The sequence below is a fragment of the Chinchilla lanigera genome, unplaced genomic scaffold (assembly GCF_000276665.1).
Source record: "Chinchilla lanigera isolate Chin_1 unplaced genomic scaffold, ChiLan1.0 scaffold00076, whole genome shotgun sequence".
NCBI lineage: Eukaryota > Metazoa > Chordata > Mammalia > Rodentia > Chinchillidae > Chinchilla > Chinchilla lanigera.
The window spans coordinates 9,621,583-9,638,099 of record NW_004955477.1 but is presented as its reverse complement, the minus strand read 5'-3'; the positions used below and the strand labels follow the sequence as shown (position 1 = coordinate 9,638,099).

At 42.8% G+C, this 16,517-nt stretch overlaps 1 protein-coding gene across 1 annotated transcript; it reads left to right on the top strand.

Moving 5' to 3' along the window:
- Positions 1-7,693: 7,693 nt before the first annotated feature.
- On the top strand, positions 7,694-16,288 carry Bnip3 (BCL2/adenovirus E1B 19kDa interacting protein 3; the record flags this gene model as incomplete). The annotated part of the gene is given in 5 exon segments (XM_005402035.2): positions 7,694-7,843; positions 9,038-9,122; positions 11,809-11,915; positions 11,991-12,140; positions 15,111-16,288. Coding segments are annotated over 5 exon segments (538 nt in total), but the record flags the coding sequence as incomplete, so codon positions are not given.
- Positions 16,289-16,517: the final 229 nt, after the last annotated feature.

The window sequence follows — 16,517 nt, the reverse complement described above, 5'->3', positions numbered from 1 at the left end:
CGGCTGCGGGGAAGCGGCCCGCGCCCGGAAGTGCATTTGACCTGGACACTTGACCCGCGAGCCTCGCTTCTCAGGCCGGGGCCCCAAGATGACAACTTAGGCTCTCCACAGTTGACTCTTGCCTTCCTTCATAGTCGGTGTTCAGGCAATGTTAGTTTTGGCGAGCAAGATAAGGTGTGTTGCAAGTTTAGTGTTATTTGCTTTGATTTTAATCGTTAATATTTTATTCCGTAGGGACTGTTTAAGACTTTTTTTGTGTGTGTTTAGCTGGTCTTGAGCTCACAGTGTAGTCCATGCTGGCCTCGAACTCGTGGGCATCCTCCTGCCTCAGCCTCCGGAGCCCTGAGATTGTAGTCGCGTGCCACCACGCCCTTCTAGACGTCCTGAAGCGGGGAAACGCGGGAGGGGAGTTACCTGATGTAGGGCACAAGTCATTGGCTGCTCGGTTTTCACTGTAAGCTGTGAGAAGCTTCTAAAAAAATAGGGTAGCAAGTGTGTGCTTTCGGCTTTTCTATAGGATGATTTCAAGACAAAGCTTTAGGTTGGTTTGTAGGCCAAGAAAATAAGAGGCATGCCGGGCCTGGTGGCGCATGCCTGTAATCCCAGCACGCAGGAGGCTGAGGCAGGAGGATCTTAGGAAGTTGGAAACCAGCCCGGGCTACAAAGTGAGCTCAAGGCCAGCTTGAACTGCATAGGGAAACCCTGTCTCAAAAAGACAAGCAAAAAACAAACGTAACTGGGCAGAAGGACACTGCCCTCCCACCACCCAGCCATAGTAGACTGCATAATGTCCCTGAGCAGACAGTTTGCTGTCTGCCTAGCAGTTGCTGGTTTTGATCCACAAGACCACCATTTTAGTGGTCAGGAAATCCAGACAGGCGCAGTAACTTACTTGTACTGTCACACAGCTGCCTAGGTGGTAGCCCTGAGATCCACCTAGTGGGTCTGAGTATACGGCCCAGGCATGACCTGGCCACAAGAAAGCCAGTCAGTCAGTCCCAAGCCTTAACCAAGAGCCCAAGAGTTGGCTGGGGGAACCTGGTGGCTGTTGACCTTTATATTCTCTGAAGCACTAGGCGAAAATGAGCTTAAATTCAAAACTCCAAGACTGAATTTTAAATCTGCATTGATTAAAAAAATATTTAGTGAGTTGCTAATTTTATTCATTACTCTAAATGAGATTTCATTAGGCAGGACTTAATTAGCCGAGTATATTGTCAAGTAAGAATACTTATTGTAAAATTACAACCACATTTTAAAAATCCTGTAATTTAGGTTTTCCTCTTTAAATTCAAACATCCACAACTCCTTTGAAATAGATTGAGAAGTTTTTCTCTTTTCTCATAAAATGAGATCTAAGGGATGTTTGATAAAGTTTGCTGTAAATCGCCTTTTTTCTAGTTATCAAGTTGCTTGATTTCGGACATTGTGTGTTCGCTTTTATTTCTTGGAAGGGTTCTGAATGTTGTCTCTCTGTTCTTTGACATACACACCAAACTGCTGAGTCATTGCCAGTGCAGGAGTTGAGATTTTTGCTTTTTTGCTTTGCTTATTCTATTAACAGATGGTTACATAGTGTGGAAACTCACTTAGGGATTCTTTGGGCCATTCTCTCCCGTGTACGTGCAGCAGGGCACTTGTTCACCCTCCAGTCCAGTGTAGGAGGGGTCACTTTAGTCACGTGGGCCTTGGCAGCTGCCTTGCGAAATGCGAATCTCCAGCTTGGATTCATAGCTGAGGCAGCACTTATCCTCTCTGCTCTATTCTGATTTGATTGCTTCTTGTTTACCTCTAAATTGAGACCTGTGGAAACTTTGGTAGCCAAACCCACAGAGGAAACAGTAAACACTCCCTCTGGGAACAAATATTTTTCCTGAAGTGTTAACAGCAAAGTGGATTAGTTCTGTTGCCTTTTACACTGGACTGGATCTAGTTAAAGCTATTTATCAGCAGGCCACTTGTGTTTGGGTTTCTTTTCTTCGATATGTTTCTACTAATATGCAGAAGGTAGAGAGGATTTTGTGATAACTCATATTTCCTGGAGGGTGGGAGTGTGTGTGCCTGGTTTCCCTAAAGGACCTATTTACTGTCTTGCACTCCTGAGCACGATTCAGTGAAGTGGTCTCCCACTTAAAATGAGAGAGCAATGTTTAATGATTTGTCTTCACTTCCTCAGTTACTGCTTTATCTGGAGCTGGTTCTGATCACATGGTTCTGTTGTTGAAAGCAACCCACTCTGGGCAGACTCAGGAGAAAAACCTTTGTATTTCTTTTAAAGGGAAATTGTACCATGCAGTTGTGATTTTTAATTTTAGTTTTGTTTTCTGTCTTTTTGAGAAAAAGGCTCACTATGTAGTTCATGCTGGCCTTGAACTTGGAATCCTGTCTCAACCCGTACCACCAACCACGCCAGAATGTGAAGGGGTTTCAGACATTTAGATTCTAGCCCAGCCTCTAGATTTTAGCTGTAGTCACAGTGATATCTAAGGCTGAAAACGGTTAAGGAAAAATCAGACTTTGTTACACCTGTAATCACAACATTCAGGAGGCTGAGGCAAGAGGATTGCTCAGTTTGAGGCCAGCCTGAACTACATGGTAAGACCCTGTCTCAAAATAAAACAAAACAAAACAAGAAAGCACTTTGGGAAGGGCTAAGGCAGAAGGTTCACAAGTTGGAGCCCACATTGGGCAACTTAGTGAGACCCTGTCTGAAAACGAAGAGCACTGGGGATGCAGCTCACTGTAAAGGCCCGGGTTAGATCCCCAGAGCTGCCCCAACAAACAAAACCAGTAACCTGAATCACTCACTCACTGGACTTTATACTCAAAACCATTTACCAGCTGAGACACTTTTATTTACTTCCCAACTAGGTTTAGAAGCATTTAAATGTTAAAAAAAAATCAGTTTCTCTAAACTCACTAATTCTGGGGAAGAAACCCTTTGTGTGATTTTTGGGGTGCTAATTCCTGGCAGGTGTAGCAGCTGCACTACCTGGGGCTTTCTCCTGGGAAGCTACACCATCCCACATCCCTGTCTGTGTTCTGCTCGTGCTCCTGTCTGGGAGGCAGTTTTAGACTCGTGCTCTTCTCTAGGGCAGTGATGGCAAACCTTTTAGAGCTTTCAGTGGTACAGCCTGCTGCAGCATACTCTTTGGGGTTAATTCATCCCAGGCTCTGTATCATCACCATTAGAGCTTTTTTAGTTAATGTTTGCCTGAGCATTCCAAGTCAGCATTTTTAAAAGGGGTGGGGTTGGGCTTCTGGGAGCAATGAAAAAAAAGCACCACAGGTGATTATCCCTGTATAGCAAGGGTTGTTCTGCTTCCTAGTCTAGGGGACTGTGAGAAATTTATAAATTGCCCACTGTTTTTGTTTTGTTTCTTTGGGCAGGGGCACAGGGAATCAAGCTCAGCCTTGCGCTTGCCAGGCACGCGCTGTGCCTCTGAGCTGTTTCCCAGCCCTTTGTTTTGTTTCTGTGGTACTGGGGATTGAACCCAAGGCCTTTGCATTGAGCTGTATCCCCAGCCTGCTCCCTCTTTTTTGGAGGGAGGGACTGACTTACTAAGTTCTCAGGCTGATCTAGGAACTTGGCAACCCTCCTGCCTCAGACTCCCAGAGTGTTAGGATTACTGCTGTGCACCACTACAGGTATTGTGTTGTAGTGACACAGACTAAAACGGAAATATACTGGTCTCTACTTTTGATTTGCCCATTGTGTAGTAAATATTTTAGTCTTTGTCCCCAGTTCTTGGCACAGCGCTTCTAAACCTTTAAGATTTCCTGAGTGATACTGTTTTTTCATAAAGAGTCTGTTTTGTAAGGTTCCTTTAGGACACATTTAAGTTTATACTGCTGAGGTGACTTAGTAGGGCCCCTGGGTAGATAGCCTCAGACCAGGTCACCAGAAAGAGCTAATAAATTATACTAGGTTGGAGACTCAGGCCCTCCAGGCAAGGGAAGGGAGCTAGAGGTTTGGTTATTAAAAAAAAAATGGGCTGAGGCAGGAGAATCACCCTTGAGTTTGAGGCCAGCCTAGGCTCCATAGGAAGACCTGTCTCAAACAAACAAAAACAATCAAAACTTTGGAAGCATCAGTTTTACAGAGCTTGGTAAATACATGATGGTGTTGGGAAGGTAGTTTGCCTCTCTGATCCTCCTTTGTTCCTTACCCTATGTGTTGCTTCCATCTAGTTGTTTCTGAAGCGTATCAGAAATGTAAGTTAGTGTTTTCTTAAGTTCTAGCAAATTATCAAACTGAGGGGGATATGGAACGCCTGTGTTTGTCGTTGGCTGGGAAGAAATGTGGGTAGTCTGGACACCTGTTTCTGACTGTAAAGTTTTGTGGGACCAAGCCCCTTAATTTGTGAGGTCTGATACCAAGTCTTGATATTGTCAGGACTGAATTGTTGAACACCTAGTTAGTGTTAGAAAATTGGTTGTTAATACGGGAAAAATCTCTACATTTGGTATTGGAAATGTTTTTGGAAAGAAGGCACCACACTCCTCAAGCTCCATTAAAAGCCTGCTACCCTAAGAAATCTGGCAGGGCGTGGTGGCGCACACCTGTAATCCCAGCACTCAGGAGGCTGAGGCAGGAGGATCATTGCAAGTTCAAGGCCAGCCTGGGCTACAAAGTGAGCACAAGGCCAGCCTGAACTGCATAGCGAGACCCTGTCTCAAAAAGACAAAAAAAAATTAAAAAAAAAAAACCTGAACAGTATTTTAGCTTAGTCAAATAATTTGAGCCAGACCATGATCTGAATAGCATAGATTGAGCCTAAAAGAATGGAACTGCCCAAAGCTGAGGGTGTGGCACAGGAGGTCAGGGCTGGGCTGGCTGTCTGGCTGTCTTCTTGAAGACTCATTAAGGGTTCTCCTTTGAGCTTTGTAATGATGCTTCCCTGTCAGGCATCTGACATTGGAGTGCTTGAACTGGAATCAGAACGGTGGTGGTGTGTGTACATCCTGAGGGCACTGTGATATGCAAAGCAGAGTGGCTCCAGACCCCAGCCTTCAGTGAAGTCCTGTTGTGCTTTTTGTGGCAAGGCCAGTGTAAAGCAGTGTGAGAGGCTAAACAGGAAAGGCATGTGTTGATTTAAAACTTTGTGTAATCATTTACTAGCTTACTGAGAGGCTAGTGGTGGGGTAAGCTGTAAATCCATATTTCATTTGGGGCCTTTGATTTGCTTTTTGTGATTAGCGTGACATACACTCTGCAACAAGTGTCTTCCTGAGGCTCAGCCAGGCCTTTTATGAGATGCAGTTTGTTGGAAAGCTGCACAGCCTACCCTTGCCTCCAGTGAACATAGTGAATTGATTAATAGGCTGCTCCATTTCTCCCTTAATTGCATAGTGTTGTATAGTGCTGTATTGGTTTAAAAGGACAGAAAACAGTTCAGATTATTATTGTACTTAGTAAAATTACAGTGACTATAAAATTAGTTTTTTCATTAAAAAAAGTTTTTTTTTTTTAGTACTGGGGATTGAACTCAGAACCTTGTGCTTGGCAGGCAGGTGCTTTGCCACTGAACTATATCCCCAGTCCTTTTTAAAAACTTTTTAAATTTCTTTTTATTTTTTTGTTACCGGGAATTGAATTCATGACCTCAGGCTTGCAAGGCAAGCGCTTATGCCACTGAGCTATATCCCTGGCTCCCTTTTTTAAAATTTTGAGACGCTATGTAGCCCAGGCTGACCTTGAACCCTGTGATCTTGCCTGCTTAGCCTCCCGCAGGTGCCTGGGTGCTGGGATCACAGGTGTGCGCCACCATACTTCACAACTATCAAGGGTGATTTTTAAACAAAGAATTTGCTATAGATAAATAAACCTATGAAACAAACTAGAGAAATTACCCTGGGAATAGTCCTGTGCATGTGTGCATGCTTGATTTCTGATAAAGGTAGCACCACAAAACAGAAGAGGAAGCAGAGGCAGTGTTCAGCAAAAGGTACATCCTGTTTCAGGGTGGCAGCTAAATTTGAGGTGAGTTTTAAAGCATGAAAAGCCAGGAGTGGTGGTGCACGCACTCGGGAGGCTGAGCAGGAGGATCGTTGCAAGGTTGAGACCAGCCTGAATTGCATATCGAGACCCTGTTTCAAAAAGACAAAAAAAAAAAAAAAAAACCAAACAAGAAAGCTACTTGCATCACATTTAAATGAAAAAAAGATTTTACTTGGAGTATTTAATTCTCACAAATAAGAGCTCTTGTGACAACTCAGAAAAAAATGAGATTTGAACTGCCAGTTCAAAAAAAGATGACATTCAGATGGTCAGTAAACATATAAAAGTCTTGAAACTCATTAGAAATCAGAGAAATGCAAAATAAATCCCACAAAATAATCTCTACATACCCACAGAATGGCTAAAATTTTTTGAGACTGAGTCTCCCTATGTAGTTCAAGCTGGCCTTGAACTTACTGTGTATCCTGGGCTGATCTAGAACTTGCGGTGATCCTCCTGCCTCAGCATCTTCCTGAGTGTTGGGCTGCTAGGATTACTGGCATGTGCTACCATGCCTGGCTAGCATGGCTAAATTTATTTTTTGAGACAAGGTCATGCTGTGTAGTTCAGCCTGGCCTTGAACTCACTATATATCCCAGGTTGGCCTCAAACTCAGGATACTCTTCCTGCCTCAGTCTTCCCAGTACTGGGATTATAGGTGTGAACCACGATGCCTGGATAATCAGAGGAATATGACCTTTAAGTACTAGAACTGTGTTTGTTTTCTTTCTTCCTTCCTTCCCTCCTTCCTTTTTCTCTCTCCCCTCTTTCTCTCTTTCTCTCCCCTTCCTTTCTTCTCTCTCTCTGTGTATGTTTTTATTTTTGTTTTTGTTTTTTTTTTCCGGTACCAGGAATCAAACTCATGACCTTGTGCTTGCCAGGCAGGTGCTATGCCGCTGAGCTAAGTCCCCAGCCCCTCTCTCTGTGTATGAAGGGGTCCAAAAGAGTCAGAGAGGGAAGAGAGCATTTTGTTTTGAGATAGGCTGACCTTGAACTTACTTTGTACCCCAGGCTGGCCTCGAACTCCCACCAATCCTCCTGCCTCAGCCTTCTAAATACTGGGATTATAGGTGTGCACCACTATGCCCAGGGAGAGGGATGGGGATAATAAAAGAATTAAACTGTGTCATATATGTGTACCATCTCTGCATGATGAATGTAATCATGTAAAAGTTTAAATTTAAATAGGGTGTGGTGCAAACCTCTAATCCCAGCACTCTGGAGGCTGAGGCAGGAGGATCACCAGTGAGTTGAAGGCCAGTCTGGGCTACATAAGAGTCCAAGGCCAGGCTAACTGCATAGCAACACTCAGTCTTGAAAAAGCTTAATTTCAAAGAAATTTTTAGATTCCTTAGGCTTTTTCTGTAAATGGAGTGCAGGAAAATAGTCACTGGACCCTTGATCACTACAGTTTTACAAACACGTGCCTCACAAATGGGAATGGCCAGAGATACAGATACATTGTTTCTGCCCCAGGGGTTGCCTGCTGGACCTAGGTAAAGTGAGACACACCAGTGACCCGTGTGTCTGAAGTGGGCACAAAGGATGTTACAGTGGGGCCCAAGGAGATGGTTCATTGTGTGTTACCATTGGTACTGCTTGGACATGGAAGAGTAGGCAGGTTATATGTTACGACTGGATTCCAAAGTAAGTAGAAAATTCCAACCGTGCCTTTTCTTGATCCCCTTCAGGCTCCTGGGTAGAATTGCACTTCAGCAATAATGGGAATGGCAACAGTGTTCCAGCCTCAGTTTCTATTTATAATGGTGACATGGAAAAAATACTCCTAGATGCCCAGCATGAATCTGGACGGAGTAGCTCCAAGAGTTCTCACTGTGACAGGTAGGTCTAAGTAAGTACATGCATTATAGTGCTTGGTGGCCTGAATGAAAGAATAGTCACAGGTGTGCATGACTTTCTGGGAGAGGCTTCTGAAAGAACCTTGCCATGTCGTTGGAGGATAGGACCTGGGGTTTAGTCTGCAGGGACCCTGTTAAAGTTAGGAAGCATACAAATAAAGAGCCCGTGCTTCCTCCCCGTAACAGCTGCTACCTCTGAAGGTGGCCATTACAGTATGAACCCCAAGTCTGAGAAATTCACTTCTGTTGCTTAGTGGGCTTGTCAGAGAGCTGCAGGTTCCTGGTAGCAGAATGTCGGACTGAATCCAAGGAAGCATGGCTGAGTCAGTGATCAAAGGTCAGGTGCTTCCCAGGGCTGTTGGAGACCATGTAGCTAGTGGGTGAGGGAGCCAGACTCACTGGTTGTCTCTTGCCTCTTCTCCAGAAGACTGGCTGGCTGACTCCTTTTTGTGCTCAGTTGAAAAGACCAAAGAACTGTTGGACACTGGTCTGATGTTAGGCGGAAGGGAAGATGTATGCTGGCAAGAACCCTCCATCCTGTCCTTTTTTATTTTATTGGTACATTTTAGATAAATACATAATCACATTCATCATAGGGAATTCGTACCTGTACATGATATATCTTCTTTTTTTCTATTCCCCTCTCCTCCTTCCAACCTCCCCTTCCTTTCTCATTTATAAAAGCGTTGTTTCTTACCATTTTTTCCTTTTATTTGTTTCTTGTCCCTTCTTTCCTGCCCACCCCCCCTGTTCTCCTTCTCATTTGAACATATTTTTCCTATTTCCCAATCATCTGTTACACATTTTGGTCTTTATTTACACTCTTGGTTTCTTATACTAGAGAAACAATGCCATATCTTTATCCATTCATCAGCTGATGGGCATTTAGGCTGTTTCCAGGATTCAGCTATTATAAACTGTGCTGCTATAAACATAAGTGTGTGTGTATTGCCATGGTACAATGCTTTTAATATTTTGGGGAAGATGCCAGGAAGGAATAGCTGGGTGGAATGGAACCTAGTTTTAGTTTTTTGAGGCATCTCCACACTGATTTCCACAGTGGTTGGACCAGTTTATCCTGTCCTTAACCAGGGAGATGCTCCTTTTATGGTTTTGCTTCTGTTGGCGGAATGTTAACACAGTGCTCTGTTTTTCTCATTATCTTCCCATTATCAAGCCCACCTCGTTCACAGACACCACAAGATATTAATAGAGCTTCTGAAACAGATACACATAGCATTGGAGAAAAGAACAGCTCTCAGGTAAGCTAGGGGAAGATGAACAGTTGTGTAAACATTTGTAGTGTCTTTGTATAGTAAACTATTTCAAATGCAATTAAGTAATTTAGGCTGGCTATGGTGGTGCACGCCTGTAATCCCAGCATTCAGGAGGCTGAGGCAGGAGGATCACTATGAGTTTGAGGCCAGGCTGGGCTACATAGTGAGTTCAAGACCTGCCTGAACTGCATGGTGAGGAACTATCTCAAAAAACAAAATAAAAAAATCAAGTGATTTAGGGTGTATCTCTTGCCTTAAAAACAACAACAAAAAAACTAGTCATCATGGTGCACACCTTTAATCCTAGTACTTGAGGCCAGCCTGGACTATATAGTTCAGGGGCAGTCTGAACTACAGAGTGAAATCCTGTCTCAACACCACCCTCAACAAAAAACCCAAAATAGTTGGATGTGGATCTCCCCAACACATGGGCTTCACAGTGAGCTGACCAGGAGATGCGCTGAGAGGGATGTGCAGTGTTTAGCTTGGGGCTCCACTGCCCCACCTGCCACCCAGAGACAAGAATGGAGCCTGTGGGGCGGGAGGGGGTGGCCCTTTTGAAGGGGAAGGTGGCTGTGAGTGTGCAGCTTGGGTGCACTCGCTGTCAGGGCTCTTGGCTGGGCAGTGAAAGGGTTAGGCATCTCCACAGAGTCGTTCAGGGCCCTTCCCATTGTGCGTATGATTCTGGACGTCTTCCCTGGCCTTTCCTAATACCCAGTGCCAGCTGATGCTTGGGAAGTTTAGCTTTAGGAGCTCACGGCCGTAGAAATTTCCATGTGAGATCATTTTTCTAACATTAACAGATAATGAGTCTTACATATCAAAACTTAAAAAGGGCATAAATTTGAGGAAAAGGTACAGCAGGGGTTATTGGCTTAGTTTACTATAATTTTCCATTCTTCTCCTGCATAGGATTTTTTTGTTTGTCTTTTGTTTTTTGTCTTCTTGAGACAGGGTCTCACTATGCAGTTCAGACTGGCTTGGAGCTCACTTTATAGTCCAAGCTGGCCTTGAACTTGCAACGATCCTCCTGCCTCAGCCTCCCAAGTGCTGGGATTATAGGCGTGCACCACCACACCTGGCCTGCATAGGATTTTGAGGTAGTGATCAGTAATATCTTTAGCTACATCTAGTAATGCTGTACCTTGTGCATATGAGATGCAGAGTAAGTGTTCTCTTGCATAATTAATAATGGCAAGAATATAGATTGTTGAAGTTTCCTCTTGTAATTCTAGAGCTGTCTTAGGAAGCAGAGACTTAGTTAATGTTAGTCCTGCCTCCTCCCCTGCTGTTTCCTCACCAGGCCTCCACCCCTGAGAAACTGAGTGCTTCGCTTCCCTCAACTTTCTAAAGACGGCTCTCTGGCCCCCACCAGGACTCCAGAGGTTTCCAGAGCTCAGTAGGGATTCTAGGTCAATGAGAATTCTGGGGCATGTGACCTACTTCTAGACATTTGGGGTTCATGTCTATTTTTATACCCAGATGTTTGCTTAGTGGGTTTTTTTGTTGTTGTTGTTTTGTTTTACTGGGAATTGAACTCAGGGCCTTGCACTTGCCAGGTAGGCACTGTGCCACTGAAGTATACTCCTGGCCCTGCTAAGCTTTTTTTTTTCTTTTGTCTTTTTGAGACAGGGTCTTGCTATGCAGTTCAGGCTGGCCTTGAGCTCACTTTATAGCCCAGGCTGGTCTTGAACTCTTAGTAATCTTCCTGCCTCAGCCTCCTGAGTACTGGGATTATAGGCATTTGCCACCACACATGGCAAAAGTTTTTTTTTTTTTTTTTTTTTCGGTACAGGGAATCGAAGTATTGACCTTGCACTTGCTGGGCAGGTGCTGTGCTGCTAAGCTTTTTTCCCAGCCCTCCTGCTAAGCTTTTTTTTTTTTTTTTGTCTTTCTGAGACAGGGTCTCACTATGCAGTTCAGGCTGGCCTTGAGCTCACTTTGTAGCCCAGACTGGTCTCAATTTGCAGTGATCCTCCTGCCTCAGCCTCCTGAGTGCTGGGATTACACACGTGAGCTACCAGCCTGGCTAAGCTTTAGTACTACATTCTGGAGTGATATTTTAACTCTCCCAATTTTAAAAGGAATTATAGCTCAGGTACAGATTTTGAAAATACAAGAAAGCAGAGAAAAACATAGTCATATATTTTAAAATATATAATCTCATATTTTAAAATCTGTATTTGATACTCATACCTAATTTTAAAAATGTAGCTAAAATTAGTTATGTATAAATTTGTTTTCTTCCTGCCTAAATGGAGAGCATCTCTTAAAAGTGTTACATAATATTTTCTTAACTACACCTGTTTTAAGCCATTCTGAATTGTTCTCATTTTGTTCTCTTATAACCAGTGCTATAATCACTGTCTTTGTCTTCATGCCACATTATTTCTTTTGAACAGTGTTTGCACAGTTCTTAGTCCTACTAGAATGTCACAGTTGACCCCAGTATCTAAATAGATGGGGCAGAGTTTGTCTTGAAAGGCGTAGACTGTGCCAAAAGCCAGTGTGTGATGGGACTCTGGAGCTCCAGCTCGCCTCTTCATGAGTGCCTTTGAACCCTGATCTAAGAAGCTGGACTTGTGTCTCTGGGCTCTGCATTCTATGTGGTGAGCTCATGCTTTTTGGTACAAGTGCGATAGGCTAATCTGTTCTTGAATATTTATTTTAGTCTGAGGAAGATTACATTGAGAGAAGGAAAGAAGTTGAAAGCATCTTGAAGAAAAACTCAGATTGGATATGGGATTGGTCAAGTCGGCCAGAAAATATACCCCCTAAGTAAGTCTGTTTCTGGTATCCTGGGTTCTTGGTTTGACAGCAGACACATTGACACTAACATTCTTTCTCCCCCAGGGAGTTCCTTTTTAAACACCCGAAGCGCACAGCTACTCTCAGTATGAGAAACACAAGTGTTATGAAGAAAGGGGGCATTTTCTCAGCAGAATTTCTGAAGGTTTTTCTTCCATCCCTGCTACTGTCTCATATACTAGCCATTGGATTGGGGTAAGTGACTTTACCATGTGACTCCTGGCATAGTGGCCTTGGGGTGATTTTAGGTCTTGGTAATTTGTTTCTTAACTTCTTTTACTAAAGTTGAGACCATAAGCTGTAGATTGGTGCATTTTCACAAAGATGCCCTAATTGTCACTGCTTCTGTCAAGAAATAGAAATGACCTAAAATCCTGGATAGACCCTTCCTGCTCCCTTCATTCAGGGCACTCTTCTTTTTTACCCATATCTTTGTGTGTAGCTCAAATCGGTCTCATTCGTGTATTGTATTACATTGCTATAAATGGATGGCTCAGTAACTTGCTGTATTTTCTATAGGACGGGATTGTTCTGTTTAACTCTCAGCAATACAGGAAGAAAAAAGGCCTCCAGTTTTCTGGCTTCTTAAGTAACTACAGAAAATATAAGAAACACAAACAAACCAGTAAGAGAGGTCAGAGAAGTGCAACTATAAATTCTACAGACTTTTAACTGAACAGTGCTGAAGAACCAGAGCAGGAAGCTGAGGGGAAGCCAGATAGTGAGGGCTCGTCCTTAGCCTCTTTGCAGCTGGGTGGTGAACTCACATGGCCCAGTGTGCAGTGTTCTGTGGCTGTAGTTCATTGGATTTTTTTTTTTTTTTTTTTTGGTCCTTTTGAGACAGGGTCTCGCTGTGCAGTTCAGGCTGGCCTTGAGCTCACTGTGTAGCCCAGGCTGGTCTCGAATTTGCAATGATCTTCCTGCCTCAGCCTCTCGAGTGCTGGGATTACAGGTGTGTGCCACCACGCTCGCCTGTAGTTTATTGGGTTAGTGGGGATGCCAGTATGAGCTTCTGCCTTATGATGTCAGCAGGGCTCGTGTGTTGGAGTCAGAGGGAAATAGGATGAAAAATGTCCTGTAGGATATCACCCTTTCCACCAGAATTCATTCATGTGGCTGCTGAGACCTGATCTGGTTTTTTTTCCTAGTCAAATTTATTGGTACATTTTGGATGTACATAATGATCACTTTTATCAGAGAATTTATACTTGTACATGATAAAACTTTTTTTTTTCCCATTGCCCTACCCTCCCTTCAACCCCTCCTCCCTTTGCCATTCACAAAAACTTTGTTTCCATTTTCCTTCTTTTCCCTTTATTTTAAACTTTTCTTTCCGCCTTCCCTTGTTTCCATCCCCATTTGAACATTTTCTTGCTATTTCACAATATCTGTTATACATTTTGGTCCTTACTTTCATTTTCAGTTTCTCATACCAGAGAAACAATGTGGTATTTACATGTGTCTGATTTATTTCACTTAAAGAGTATATGAGATATCCCTTTCACATCTTGAATTCATAGGGCTTGTGGGTCTGGCAGTTATTTCTCTCCACCCCTGCTCTATTTTTTGAGTCAGTGTCTCACTGTGTAGCTCCCAGGCTAGCTGTGAAGTCACTGTAACCCAGGCTGGCCTTAAACTCATGGCGATCCTCCTCCCTCAGCCTCCCAAGTGCTGGGATTACAGGTGTGCGCCACCACACCTGGCAAAATTCGTCATTTTCTTGAGCCGGAACCCTCCTCTTGCCTCTAGTTCCTTCCCTGTGCATGTTTTTTTCCTGACTTTTTCTCATTAACAGCTCTACTCCCAGCCTTTCTTTGGCCAGTGTGTTTTGGAGTCATACTCAGTGTATCAGTTTCATGCCAAGGAATTGGGCAGACATGGTTTCTGGAGCTTTTCCCAGAACTAATAAAGAGAATCTTTGGGTAGTGCCTGGGAATCTGCATGTTAAATAACTGGGTTAGGTCACCCTTTCAGGATGGATTTCTGCAGCCAGTTCCTAGCCAGTGTCCCAGTCCTTGCTTCTCAGTCTTTCAGATCCTAGTGGTAATGTCCCCACCTAAAACCCCTCAGCACTTATCATACTGTTAGGATAAAAGTCACCCTCTTTAACCAGGGCATGGTCGTGCATATCTATAACCCCAGCACTTGGGAGGCTGAGGGCAGGAGGATTGCTGTGAGTTTGAGGCCAGCCTGGGCTATATAGTGAGATCCTGTCTCAAAAAAAAAAAAAAGCCATGTTCTTTAGTTGGACCCAGAAGACTAGTGGTGTGTACCCTCATTTCTTTTTCTTCTTTTAACAACTGCATTACTTGTCACTTCTCACAAGCCTGGCCAGCCAGGCTTTTGTCTCCTGTTCCCTTTCCAGGAGATCCTTCCTTTCACAGTTCTCCAGCAATACCTTCTTACTGCTTTTCATGTGTTTACTCTGGCAGCCCTGCTTCTTATTAGGACCAAGTTCAGGCTGCCTGTGGGAAAGGGCTTCATTCTGCAGTTGGCCTTTGAGCTTGTTGGTGAACTGATAGTACCAACCTGCTGTGTGCTGGGTGCTTTCTCTAGAACTGTGCTGGATCAATTAAAAAATAATAAAGAGGTTGCCAGACGTGGTAGCACATGCCTGTTATCCCAGCACTCTTAAGAGCCTGAGAGAGGAAGATGGCAAATTTGAGCCCAGTCTGAGCAATGTGTGACTTAGCGCAAGACCTTATCTAAAAAGAAAAAGGGATGGGTATATAGCTTGTTTGAAAGCCCCAAGTTCACGCCTCAGTAACACACACACATAGGATGAGGGGAAGCGCAAAAGTTGTTCTGTGTAGTAATAGCATTTCTGGATGATTAGTATTCAATTTTTATCTTTTTTTGTTTTGACAGTGCTGTAGATTGAATTTAGGGCCTTGCACATGCTAGGCAGGTGTTTTACTATTCAGCTGTGTCCCTAGCTGGCTCCTTGTATTGAGTGCATTACACCATTAGAACCCAGGTGGGTGTTTTTTAGACTAATATAAAATACATAATGATAAAAGGTTATAGAGACATCACATTTTAGCATAGGTGTAAAATAGCTGGTCACTTTACACAAGTTGTTACCATAGAGGGCTGCCCTGTTTCAGCTATGCAAAATAACTTCAAAATTGTAAGACTTTAACTGTCCCTTACTTTTCTGTTAAGGATCTACATTGGAAGGCGTCTGACAACCTCCACCAGCACTTTTTGATGAAGAATTGGATCTAACTCGGCCGATATGGGGATTTGTGTCTGAGCTTGTGACAGCTAACTTGGAAGAGCTATCATGATCGTTGAGGGCCTGCACCACTTGTTTATTCTGTACATGCTGTGTTTCTGATTAGTAAAGTAACAGAATAGACACTAAAATCATGCTGATCTATAATTATACCTATGGGATCAATTCATAAGCATGGCAGACTAATACCTACTGTAAGAATTTAGTAGTAAATTTTCATTGGATATTAGATATAAATAGTCTAAATAATTTTAATATACTAGTCATGATGTATGTAATATTTAAAAATGTCTAACCTGAATTCAGTTAAAACACTTTATTTCAAAGAATGAGTAACATTGGTACAAGAATCACTACATTGCTGGGCATGGTGACACGTGTGTGATCCCAGCACTTGGGAGGCTGAGGCAAGCGGCTTGCCATGGTTTTGAGGCCAACTGAACTGCATAGTGAGATCCTGTCTCAAAATTATAACAAAACAGAAACAAAACAAAAAATGCATTAACAGATTTGCCCAAAAGAAATATCGTGGCCTTATAATTACACTGTAGCAGAATGTTTAATTTAGATTGATGCAGATTGTCTATAAAGACCACTTAACTATATAAATTGTTCTTAAATAATAGAGAACAAGGGACAATTACAAATTCCCCTCAGTTGGGGCACTAAGCGTTTGCTTTTCCAGTGAGGACTCCAGGTGTGGTCAGTTTTTTGATGAAGGTATCTATTCAGTATCTTTTACCCTTCGTTACTCTGGATTGCTGGATTTAATCTTATTGTTGTGCTCAACTTTTATGTGCTCTTAAAATTAGCTTTATTGTAAGCAAATCTATGTCTACTTTAGAAGACTGGAAATAGAAAAAAAATAAATTATTGCCAAATCCTTTGGAGAGTATTGTAATTACATAGGGTTAAAAATCAATTAATCACAAAAGTTTCTTGATTAAATCAGGCCTGTTCCCCGTTGTGTCATTCTTTATCTTTTCTACAGCATGATTTTTAGAAAGGCAGCATCTTTGATATGCTGTGTATATTATACTGTGTTGTTTGACCGTTCCACCCTTAATTCAGGTGTGTTAAAATAAATAACATTTAACTTTTAAAAGTTTTTGTTTATATTTAAACTATTATTTTGGAAACAGTATTTCATAGCCCTTTCATTTGGAGAAAAGTGATCAAATGACACCAGAATTCCCTGTATAATTTATGTCTGTGAGGCCACATTGAATCACACTGGATAAATCAGTTCCCTTTCTGCTTGTTATGAGAGCTGTGACGCCGAATATCATTTGAATTGGCACTCTTAAAGATTGCTCCACGAATCCCCTACTTAC